General features: G+C 44.6%; 1 protein-coding gene across 4 annotated transcripts in view; it reads left to right on the forward strand.

Annotated features, from left to right (window-relative positions):
• FAF1 (Fas associated factor 1) overlaps nucleotides 1-12,071 on the forward strand; it is a 599,080-nt gene that overhangs the window by 554,385 nt on the left and 32,624 nt on the right. For all 4 annotated transcript variants that reach the window (XM_063939564.1, XM_063939566.1, XM_063939563.1 and 1 more), the window contains 2 exons: nucleotides 5,325-5,405; nucleotides 5,562-5,639. In XM_063939564.1, the coding sequence (XP_063795634.1) occupies nucleotides 5,325-5,405; nucleotides 5,562-5,639 (159 nt within the window). The remainder of the gene's footprint in view (nucleotides 1-5,324; nucleotides 5,406-5,561; nucleotides 5,640-12,071) is intronic.

Genomic DNA, 12,071 nt, shown 5'->3' on the forward strand with positions numbered 1-12,071 from the left:
AGGTATGTGCTGCAGCCTACACACGTAACTATCTACAAGCGATGCTCCGCCATGCACATCAAGCCTAGGTCGATTGGGCATTTCTGGGTAGCAGCTGGGTTGCTATTTAGGAGAAGAGTCCCATGGGCATGTAGACAGCATTGCCACCTTTCCCCGCTTGAACAGATGCAGAGTTTACGCCATTACCAGTTAGATCTTCTTCAAACATGGTATAGGTGTAAGTGCTGTTACTAGGGGCTGGGAGGCGGTGCGTAGAGGCGTCCGACTTAGCGTATGGGTGGATGTTTGCATGGTGCTTCAGATCGCTGGAAGCGACTGTAATTATGATAGCGTTACGTGGGTCTCAGTTATCAGGTCACAATATAGAGAGACAATCCTCCTATTTTGTTCTACAACCTAATGGTTTACAGTAATTATGCTTGGATTGCTGAAGCTACTGTCAGACAGTTGGCAGTCTGTGCCCATGACTGATTGCCCTTCTGTAGATAAAACTAGAAATGTAAGCTCACGGTTTCATTGCTCAACATTCCGCTCCGCGTCCGTCACCAGTATACTCACACACATATATATACTCTCTATTCCAGGCTCCATGTAAATCACTAACAGGGCATTAAAAATTCATTAGCCTGAAAGTTCATCTTTGTTGTATAAAAGTAATAGGTGGCCTTTTTTTCTTTATCTGGTTCCAAACAACGCTCCATGGCAGAGAGCAGACGTGTGTCGTTTCTTCCACAAGTACGAGGTGAGAAAATAAGATGGCTCTTTATGAAACCACAGATCCAGGCAGATGACAAAGATAGGAGTTTCTTATCCTCCTCGTTATTACACCTTCTGATAAATGGTGAGCCTAAGACTGGTAAACCCCCGAAGAAGACCTGGCCGCACCTGCAGATTGATGGCATTAGGCTGGAGCTTAGAACAAAATGTGATTTGCAGGATGACATTTTTTCATCCTCGCAACCTCTTAGAAAAAGCTGACACCTCCATCTGTGCGCAAAAGCAGTCGTTCAGAACGTTATTAAAGGGTTACATTTCCAGTAAACATATGTGTGTGTGCGTAGATATATATATATATATATATATATATATATATATATACACACACATATATATATGTCTATTGTAGATCTCACTATGTAATTTTGTTCCATAACACAGATATAGACTCTCAACAAGCATAAATTGGATTTTTTCCTAAAGAAGAAAAACAAGCCGAGGATGATATTGCTTTATTTATGAGCACATCCTGAAATAAATCCTACTTTAGACTTCAGTATTTGAGCACGAGCAATGGGCACGTTAACCTGTTGCCTTTAATATTATAAAGCCAATCTACTGTACTATAGAGGCCGGCAAACTGAATGTGTTTTCCAGGCCCTCCTGCTCTGAAATTGTTAACTGCTCGCAATAGAATGTTGTAGCCCAGTGCGGTGGCGGTACATCGATATTTTTTTTTCTTCCTCTCTCGTCTTTCCTTTACTGTAAGCAGAAAGTAGTTATTGCATTTTACACTAAATGCCAGACAGGTGGGTGAGGTTCCCATAACATCTTAACAGCCAGAAGGTCACAGATTCAAATCCCTTGGAACCTGCTAAGCTTTTCATCCAGCAGAGGTAAACAGAATGTGGAGCAGTAATAACTGAGGAGATGTATTCATTATTGTGTAAAGCGCTCCGTGATCTGAGGATAAGAAGAGCCGTATGAGTAAAGATATTACTTTTATTGCTAGTATTCTGCTAACTGTGCCATTTGTAAGAACTAAATTGTATTGTGAGGAGCGCTGCGTGCTAGGGATCAGCTATGTCGGGGGAAGATTTAAAGTTCATTTCTTGTACACACAATTTTCTTAACGTGTGCACAGTTTCCATATTGTGCATTAGTTTGCCATTTAAAATAAATATGAAAGTGGGAGCATTGTTAATGTAACCGACATTAAATAATAAGTTATCCTGACTCTTCCATCAATTGAAGCCACTCAAAAAAAAAAAAATCTTTGAAAGAGTTTTACATTTTGTACTGTGCGTTGGCATGGTTGTACCAGTGACGTAATTGCTGTAAACACAGATATATAGCAAAATAATTGTTTTGGAGTTTTGTTATTTTTGCCAAACTTGAGGTGGCCGCCCAAAGGCCCATCCTGCCTCTCGACCAGTTCAGTAGCTGGATCATCTTTATATTGAGCACGAGTGGGTGGCCATTTTGGACTGACCCGTACATTTGGCTTTCAGGCTGAGTTGTCAGGTTACTTGCAGTGTCATGGCTCTTTGTTAGTCCACTTTAAAGTTGACTACACGCACAAGACAGTCGTATATCCCAACCTCATCTGCAATACCGATGACTTGATAGGGAAATTGACTGCAATTTTGGTAATGTTGGCAGGGCGCACGGTAGCATCGGGTTGTTTGGTGCATATCAGCTGCCTTATAGCAGGGTCTGGGTACCTGGGATTATTGAGCTGTTGAGGAATAATTGGCCCCAACCGGCCCTGACAGACACTTCTAGTTCTATAACTACTGGAGTGCTGCAGGTTCCCTGAAATGATTTGAAACAAATTCAAATATGTCCTGATCACCTGTCCTGCAGTGTTCAGAGACTCCTGTATTGCGCTGCTGCTCAGTTGTCACACATTTAGCCCATTGCAGATTTGGTGTGATTAAAATAATCATTTGATTGGTTAATATAGGTTACATAACTTCTATGTGGCCCATTTGATTACAGAAATGTGCAAAAAGTAAACTTTTAAAAATAGATTTGTTGAATGTTTCAATGTATCACCTGTTTGGGAGCTTCAAGACTTGGCAGCTCACACGGGAGTGCAGTGTTGTAGTATAGTGGTGGTAAGTAACCCAGCTACAGTACATAATGGTAGAATGCTATGACTTCCATTGTTACAGAAGTACTCTTCATTGTCTTGGCCTAAGGGTCTAGTGGATTCTGAAGTTTGTTGTGAAATATACGGTTAGGAACTTTGGAAAGTGCGTCACTCGGCTGTTCAAACAGCCTGATGGACGGCGGCGGCCAGCGATGATGCGGGAGCTCGCATCAGCGCCCGTTGCTCTTTCCTGGCCATACACACTGGCCAAGTTTGAGATCAAAGTAGCTCAAAACGCCAAAGTGAGCTACCTTGAGCTCAAAATCAGCTAGTGTGTATGGGCCTTATCTCTGTTTTCCCTTTACAAAACCTATCTGCAGCACAGACTAGTGTGGCTATCCATTCAAGAAGTATTCTAAAGCTTGGTACACACTTGTCCAATCCTACGAGGATCCAACTCTAGACCAGACTGTGGACACAATCCTACTAGGTCGCAGATATAATGCCCAATCTGTGTGTACACACCTGTCCAATTTTGCTGCAGATCTCCAATCCACATCTGCGGAAAGGATTGTGTCACTGTACACTCTCTTCCAATCTTTGGCAGACTGGCTGTAACACACATGGATCTGGAGTAGAATTGTACGGACCAGTCACATGAACTTACTAACTTTTATATTGGTGGGGTGTTTGGGAATCCTGATTTTTCAGCAGGTTTAAAAAAATTTGACATGACCAAGTTTGGATGAAAGCAAAGGTCATATGAGCATATACACACGGTACCAATGTCAGACCAAGGTTGATTTGGACAAGTGTGTACCCAGCTTTAGCCAGAAGCATTTGGTTTCAGCCCCGAGTTTGCTCATAAGGAGAATTTATCGTGATCTGAGCTACATCTTAGAAGGTTGATGATGTGGACTGTAATGTAAGCTTGCACGCTCACTAGAGGGGTGCTCTAAAACCTGCCTGCTCTCTGCATCATATGTCACATGACTTGTGTATGTAATCACGTGATGCGTAGCAAATTGTTAATTATTTAGCGCTTGAATACAAAGACAGGGCAAAGCTTTATAACAGGTAACGTTTATATTTCTTGACATTGCAGCTGTAATCCCAACCTTTTTTTTTTTTCCTTCGGCTTGTTTTGTTTATTTGTTCTTTTGGGCTTTTCCCTTGCATCACACTTTTGGAAATACAGAAAATTTTATGTAATAGCTTTTATGTGTATTAGGTCTTTTAAAATAATCCTGGATTAAGACCAGCGCAAAAAAATCGAAATGTCAAATTACCTTTATTTTGCCCACAGATTTACTGCAAATAATATCCACTTTCATGTTCATTATTTTTTTAGACACTTGTTCTTCCACACACTTTTTATTTAACAGCAATCAGCTCTGTAGGTTTTAACAATATATTCACATGATCTCATTAAACGAGAGCTTGAACTGTTGAACAAAACTGAAACCCATTGAGAAATATACAGTGTATATATCGAGCACTCAGTTTCAGTCATTATGCCCTAACCCTTCTTAAATTAATTCCAAGGGTTTGGTGCTGGGCCCCGCAGTGAGAGCCATGTAGCAGTTCCGCTGTCCTGCAGGGGGGGCACAGATTTCACGTTTAATTAAATGGAAAAAAAACCACAGGACCTTTGTTACTGTCAGCTCTCAGCAAGGCGCCAGCAGTGGGACATGATCCGGCGGTGACAACTGTACCAGTAAGCTGGGGCTAAATCACTTGCATTATAAGTGACAGTAGTGAATAATATGTGAGTGTTGTGTTATCATGGAAGGCATTACACACAACACTTGAAACTGTGTCCGTCGTACTACAACCACACTAATAGCCAAAGGGTCTTGCATAGATCAGTGTCTATCATTTTATTTTGATCAGTATGTGTGTGTGTTTGTTTGTTTTTTAAAGTTAAAACAGATTAAAGATTAATTTATGTAGTTTATAGAATACTTTCCGTGTCTTTATTGTTATCTGACTTCCGCAAGTATTTATAAAACAGTATATATTTTGTTGTACAGCATAATTGTTACTAAGAGTATTTAATAGGTAAAGATGGAGCAATACGCCGAAGCCATTTGAATAATTGTCCTGTATGCTGGTTGTTGTAGCACAGCTGTGACTATTCCTAAAATCTCTCTAAATTAATCATTATTATTCTAGTCATTTGACTGCCTCCTTGAGCACCCGATTTAAATAGAATGGTTTCTCACTGTAGCCTTATTCTTATGAGATGTACGGAATAATGTTGATGCCTATGTGTTTTGGAGAGCGCCGTTAGCTGTTTAACCAGTATTCATGAGGGTTGAGCCTGTCTGTTTACTAGTTACTAGAGACACCAAATTACTGAAACACTTCAGGGTCAGCCATAATATAGTTAAAGGGCTTGGTCATTGTAGTCTTATTTTAGATCTTATTCTGGATATAAATTGTTATGCTATTCTGAAATATTTTTGCCATATGTCCTAACCTTTCCATTCTCTGACCATATTATCTGTAGGATGAGCGTGAGGCTAGAGAGAACGTTAAACGGGAGCAAGATGAGGCCTACCGTCTGTCTTTAGAAGCCGATCGTGCAAAGGTAATTGGCCTTCATTAGGGCCCAACAGGCAACAGCAATGGGCTCTTCTGTTTGGGGGCCTGCACAGAACTATATATTGAGATCTTGTGGATTTCCAGAAATGCCTGGTGATAGCGACATAAGATCTGAAAGTTTTTTTTGTTTTGTTTTTTTCAGAGGGAAGCCCAGGAAAGGGAAATGGCGGAACAGTACAGACTGGAACAGATCAAAAAGGAACAGGAAGAGGAAAGAGAGGTAGGATGTTGTTGATAAAGTGTAATTAGACCGCACAGTTCATATACAGAATATTATAAATACCATGCCACTGGTTTAGAATGTCCTGGAGCCCTCCTGTACTCCTGCCGTGGGACAAAGGCATGGTTACGCAAAATGTATCATCTTACAGCATCTGATTATTAATACTTCCCTCTCCAGTACTACATCACTAATGGCAGAGAGTGCTGGCATTCAGTGATAATGCTCAGCCTGCATGTTAACAGGTACTTTGGGGGATATGCAACAATTGGTGATGTACTGCTGCATTCCTCCCAGAAAATTACATTAGCCCGCTTCGCCAATTTTATTACGCACCTCTTTGTGGTGCCAGAGAGATTTGCCGATGTTGGTACAAAGTGTGCTGCTCGTCCCTATGCACCAAGAATTGCATAGAAAACCTAGTTTTCTATGCAGTTCTGCCTCTAAATCAGGGATGGGGAACCTTCGGCCCTCCAGCTGTTGTTGAACTACACATACCAGCATGCCTTGCTACAGTTTTGCTATTTGGCAATGCTAAAACTGTTGCAGGGCATGCTGGGATGTGTAGTTCAACAACAGCTGGAGGGCCGAAGGTTCCCCATCCCTGCTCTAAATACACTACACCGCTCTATGGGGGTAATTCTGAATTGATCGCAGCAGGAACTTTGTTAGCAGTTGGGCAAAACCATGTGCACTGCAGGGGAGGCAGATATAACATGTGCAGAAAGAGTTAGATTTGGGTGGGTTATTTTGTTTCTGTGCAGGGTAAATACTGGCTGCTTTATTTTTACACTGCAATTTAGATTGCAGATTGAACACACCACACCCAAATCTAACTCTCTCTGCACATGTTATATCTGCCCCCCCCCCTGCAGTGCACATGGTTTTGCCCAACTGCTAACAAAGTTCCTGCTGCGATCAACTCAGAATTACCCCCTATGTGCTTGGTTTCAGTACGTGTGCCATTATTTATAGCACATTATACTATTTTAGATAGGCCAGCCACCAGCCTAAGCCTAGAGCAGTGATTGGGAACCTTTGACACTCCAGCTGTTGCTGAACTACACATCCCAGCATGCACTGCAACCGTTTTAGCATAGCCAAGGAGCAAAACTATAGCTGGGCATGCTGGTATGTGTAGTCAAACAAGAGCTGGAGTGCCAAAGGTTCCCCATCACTAGCTTAGAGCCTAAAAGCTCAGTGTCTTCAGTCCATTAGTGCTAGATTTCTGGATCGGGGAGTATAGAAAAAAAAAGGGGGCCAATTAAAGATCATAAAACAGTGACGATGCTGACTTAGTTGTGTGTGATATCGCAGGACCTGGATTGTATAAACCTCCCTTACTAGACACATGCCGATTGCTGATGTGAGGCTGCTCGGACGGTCGCCATTGTATACATGTATTTTTGCTTTGTGTTTTCTTTGGACCCGAAAGCAATTGTTCCCAGTAAAACAAACAGGTATTCTTCCTCTCCGCATTCATTATGTTACCCTACCTTTCATTAGCGAGCCGGTCTCACAATGGCTGTTTGGAAACTATATTTTCCTCCAAAATATAAAACCCCAGTCCGCGGCTCAGAGTGCAGCCGGACCCTCTGTTCTTTTTAATACAGTGTACAGCAATGGAAATAATAGATATTTGCTTTTCAAAACAAAAGCCATTTTTTAACAATGCTGTTTATGAAAGAATGCCGCAGTTGAAGTTCAGGGATTACACATAATCTATTGTTGTAGAGCTGTGTTTGCTTACATAGAGGGGTTTTTGTTCAGCGCATATATTTGAAATGTGGCTATTGATCTATTCAGAGGAAGCCGCCTCCTCCCTTTCTCTTGGCCCCAGAGTTGGTTGTTCAGATGCTGAAGTTATAAGCGCCCTGCATCATCTAATTGTTTCTTCTAAGTTCGCCCATTCTTCGGTGTAGTCATTGTGAGTCTCTGTCCTGTGACAGCGCCATTGGGGAACTGGCTACACTGGGGAAATAGGAATTCTATGCACAAAGAAAGAGTCTAATGAGCTACTGTTTATCCTTCTGCAGTATAATTGAGCGGGCCCAGTAAATAAAATAGCATCTGTTATTGCAGCCAGCAGGAAAATGTCAAAACAAGAGAAAGAAACAGGTGCTTTAATAACAATGGAACAAACAAGTGAAAGGCGTGTGGGTTTTAGATGGAACATGAAATGTAAAAATCAGGATTATTGTCCATCGCTCTGGGTTTATGGTAGACGGAAACAAAACGGTGTTACAGTACATGTAGTTATTAGTAGCGGCAAATGTTATTTTTATTGAGGTTTCTGTTTAATTAATTTGAGTTTGTAACATTACAGCGCAAGGCTAAGGGTAAAAGTGCAATATTTGTACGCGTGCATTCTGGTTGCGAAAACTCAGCACTTACAGGATAAATTTGCAAGCTCTTAGATGGGGCAGGAGGGCTAAGTTGTTGCCGTATGTAGTATCATTAACAATTGTAGAGGCTATCATCATTAGTGTGCCAGTAACTCTGATCTCTTATTTACTATCGCCAATAGTGTGCCAGGGGCTCCGCTCTCTTATTTCCTATCACCACTAGTGTGCCAGGAACTCTGATCTCTTGCTGCCTATCAGTGCTAGTGTGCCAAGAACTATGCTCTCTTTCTCTTACGTCCTAGAGGATGCTGGGGTCCACATTGGTACCATGGGGTATAGATGGGTCCACCAGGAGCCATTGGCACTTTAAGAGTTTGAGAGTGTGGGCTGGCTCCTCCCTCTATGCCCCTCCTACCAGACTCAGTTTAGAAAATGTGCCTGGAGGAGCCGGTCACAGCTAGGGGAGCTCTGCAGAGCTTCTTTAGAAAAAGTATTTTTTAGAGATTATTATTTTACAGGGAGGCTGCTGGCAACAGCCTCCCTGCATCGTGGGACTAAGGGGGGGGGGGGGGGGAGTAGTGTCTGCCCTGCGGGGTCTGAGCCACTATCTCCGCTGACAGGACACTGAGCTCCTGAGGGGATAGATCGTTCCCCGCCACAGGGGATCGCTCACCCCAGCAGCATGCCGCCACCCCCTTACAGAGCCAGAAGATTGGTGGCGAGTGAGTCACTAACCCCCCCTAGCAAGTGGGGGGGCGGTGTGAAGATGGAAACAAGGTATGGAGCGCAGTACTAACTGCTGTACCGGGGCTCAGCGGTACATAGTGCGGCACTGTGAGGTGCGCCCTGAGCCGGCGCCTACACCCTACACTGACCTTCCAGCCTGTCAGGGTCCCATCGCCAGCATAATTCCCCAGGCCAGTATAATCTTCTGAAGAGCGGGAAGACAGCGTCATTTTGGGGGCGGAGCTTCTCAGAGTGGACCCAGCAGCGTTCAGCGCCATTTTCCTGCCTGCACAACGTTGTCAGTGAAGAGCAAGTCCCTCCAGAACAACTACAGCTATCTCTCACGGTACCAGGGGGTTGTTGAAGGGGGGGGCTGTATACAGGCTGTGTAACCTATTAAGGTGCACAGTCAGCGCTGGTTGGGGGTATTCCTTTACCTGAAAAGCGCTGTGTGTTGGTTGGCTCCAATGTCTGTGTCTCTCTTGCCATTCTTGGGGGTGAAACTATGTCTGCCCTCCCCTGTGTGTGTGTGTGGAGTGTCTGTGGTCTCCATTAAGCTATGTCCAGGGACTCTGTGTCATATGCTTCAGAGGATATCCTCTCAGGATGATCCCATTCCATGTAATCAGGATTGCACTGTTTTAACACAGATGCCAGCAAGAGAGCCTGAGTGGTTATCCTCTATCAAATCTATGATTTCTCAGATTTCTACTAGGGTTGCACAGAATGAGTCTGCAACTCGGGCTTTACAGAACTCTATGGCAGTCTGGTCCAGTTCTGTTACCTAAGGGCACCCCGCTGTATATTACCAAAAACGTGATCTTGCACATATTATGCAAGATGACACGGATACCGATTCTGACACTGAGGATGGTGATGGGGATGTGTTGAGGGGGGCAGCATCTCTTGCAAAAGGGGTGCAGCTGATGATAGAGGCTATTAGAGATGTGTTGAATATTGCTGATACAACACCTGAACAGGTTGAGGAGGCTTACTTCACTGAAAATAAGAAAGCCTCGCTAATCTTCCCTGTGTCAAAAGAATTAAATGCTTTTTTTGAAAAAGCTTGGGAAAACACTGAGAAAAAAAAAATACTTCCAGATCCCTAAAAGGGTCCAGGTGGAGTTTTCTTTCCCTGTGGAGGATAGGAAAAAATGGGAAAACCCGCCCATTGTTGACGCGTTTGTATCCCGACACTCAAAAAAGGTGGTTTTACCTGTTCCAGGATCCACCGCCTTGAAAGAGCCGGCTGATCGTAAAATTGATAATACGCTCAAATCCATGTACACGGCTTCAGGGACTATACTACGTCCCACTATTGCCAGTGCTTGGATTGCCAAAGCTATAGTAAAGTGGTCAGGCACGTTACTTGAAGATTTGGATACTATGGATAAATCTGATGTTGAATTGTTTTTGCGTAACATTCAGGATTTGGCAGGATTTCTGGTAGAATCTATGAAAGATCTGGGTTCCATGGCTGCAGGAATTTCTAACGTCTGTCTCAGCTCGTCGAAGACTGTGGCTGTGACAGTGGTCTGCCAACGCGGAATCCAGGAGAAGTGTGGAGACCCTACCCTACACAGGTCAGGCTCTCTTTGGGGGAGCGTTAGATGCGTGGATCTCCACGGCTACAGCGGGTAAGTCACCTTGTCTTCCCTCAGCTGCACCTGCTATGAAGAAACCCTTTTCTTCAACTGCATCACAGCCCTTTCAGGCTGCCAAGCCACGAAAGGTCAGACCGTCCAACACCACCTTTTGGGGAGGTCGGCCCAAATCCAAGAAACCTGCTGCTGTGTGGGTTCCCAGGAACAGAAACCTGCTTCAGGTACGTTGAAGCCCTCCGCATGACGGTGGACTGCACGCCCCGGAGGTGGGGCCGGTGGGAGCGAGACTCAGGCATTTGTCATGTCTGTGTGTTTTCCGGCCTGGGTCCCTGGGTGCAAGATATCGTGTCCCAGGGGTACAGGCTGGAATTTCAAGATCTCCCTCCTCACCGATTCTTCAAATCAGGCTTGCCAGTTTGCTGGCAGACAGGGCTGTCCTGCAGGCAGCCGTCCAGAAGTTGGTGGAGGCACGGGTTATTGTACCGGTCCTCCCTCATATGCAAAACAAGGGTTACTATTCGAACTTTTTCGTGGTACCGAAACCGGATGGTTCGGTGAGGCCCATTCTGAACCTAAAATCGCTAAATCCTTTTCTGAAGGAGTTCAAGTTCAAAATGGTGTCTCTAACGGCAGTGATATCAGGTCTGGAAGAGGGGGAATTCCTGGTATCCCTGGATATCAAGGATGCGTACCTCCACATTCCGATTTGGCTGCCGCATCAGGCTTATCTCCGATTCGCACTGCTGGACTGTCACTATCAGTTCCAGGCTCTGCCATTTGGCCTCTCCACAGCACCGAGAGTATTCACCAAGGTGATGACGGAAATGATGGTTCTCCTCCGCAGACAGGGGGTGAACATACTTCCATATCTGGACGATCTGTTGATAAAGGCATCGTCCAAGGAGAAGCTGTTACAGTCCATCCTTCTCACGACCCACCTGCTCAGGGAACACGGTTGGATCCTGAATCTTCCAAAATCAAATTTGGAACCAACCAAGAGGTTGTCATTTCTGGGAATGATCTTCGACACGGAAGTGCAGAGGGTGTTTCTTCCAGAGGAAAAAACGTTGGTGATACAAACAATGGTCCGGGAGGTCCTGAAGCCAGCCCGGGTGTCGGTTCATCAGTGCATTCACCTTCTGGGAAAGATGGTGGCTTCTTACGAGGCTCTACAGTATGGGAGGTTTCATGCTCAGTTATTCCAACTTGGTCTTCTGGACAAGTGGTCGGGATCCCATCTACATATGCCCCAGAGGATACGTCTGTCACCAAAGGCCAGGATTTCACTCCTCTGGTGGTTGCAACTACCTCACCTCCTGGAGGGCCGCAGGTTCGGGATTCAGGACTGCATCCTTCTAACTACGGCTGCAAGTCTCCGGGGCTGGGGCGCAGTCACTCAAGGGGAGACCTTCCAAGGAAGGTGGTCAAGTCTGGAAGCCGGCCTGCCAATAAACATTCTAGAACTAAGAGCCGTCTACAACGGTCTTCTCCAAGCAACCCATCTTCTGAGAAATCGAGCCATTCAAGTGCAGTCGAACAATGTAACGACACTGGCTTACATCAACTGACAGGGCGGAACGAAGAGCAGAGCTGCAATGTCAGAGGTAACAAGAATCATCCTCTGGACAGAAAAACACGCATTGGCGCTGTCAGCAGTCTTCATTCCGGGAGTAGACAACTGGGAAGCGGACTTCCTCAGCAGACACGATCTCCATCCAGGAGAGTGGGGTCTCCATCCGGAGGTGTTCAAGGAGGTA

This window comes from Pseudophryne corroboree, chromosome 9 (genome assembly GCF_028390025.1).
Source record: "Pseudophryne corroboree isolate aPseCor3 chromosome 9, aPseCor3.hap2, whole genome shotgun sequence".
Taxonomy (NCBI): domain Eukaryota; kingdom Metazoa; phylum Chordata; class Amphibia; order Anura; family Myobatrachidae; genus Pseudophryne; species Pseudophryne corroboree.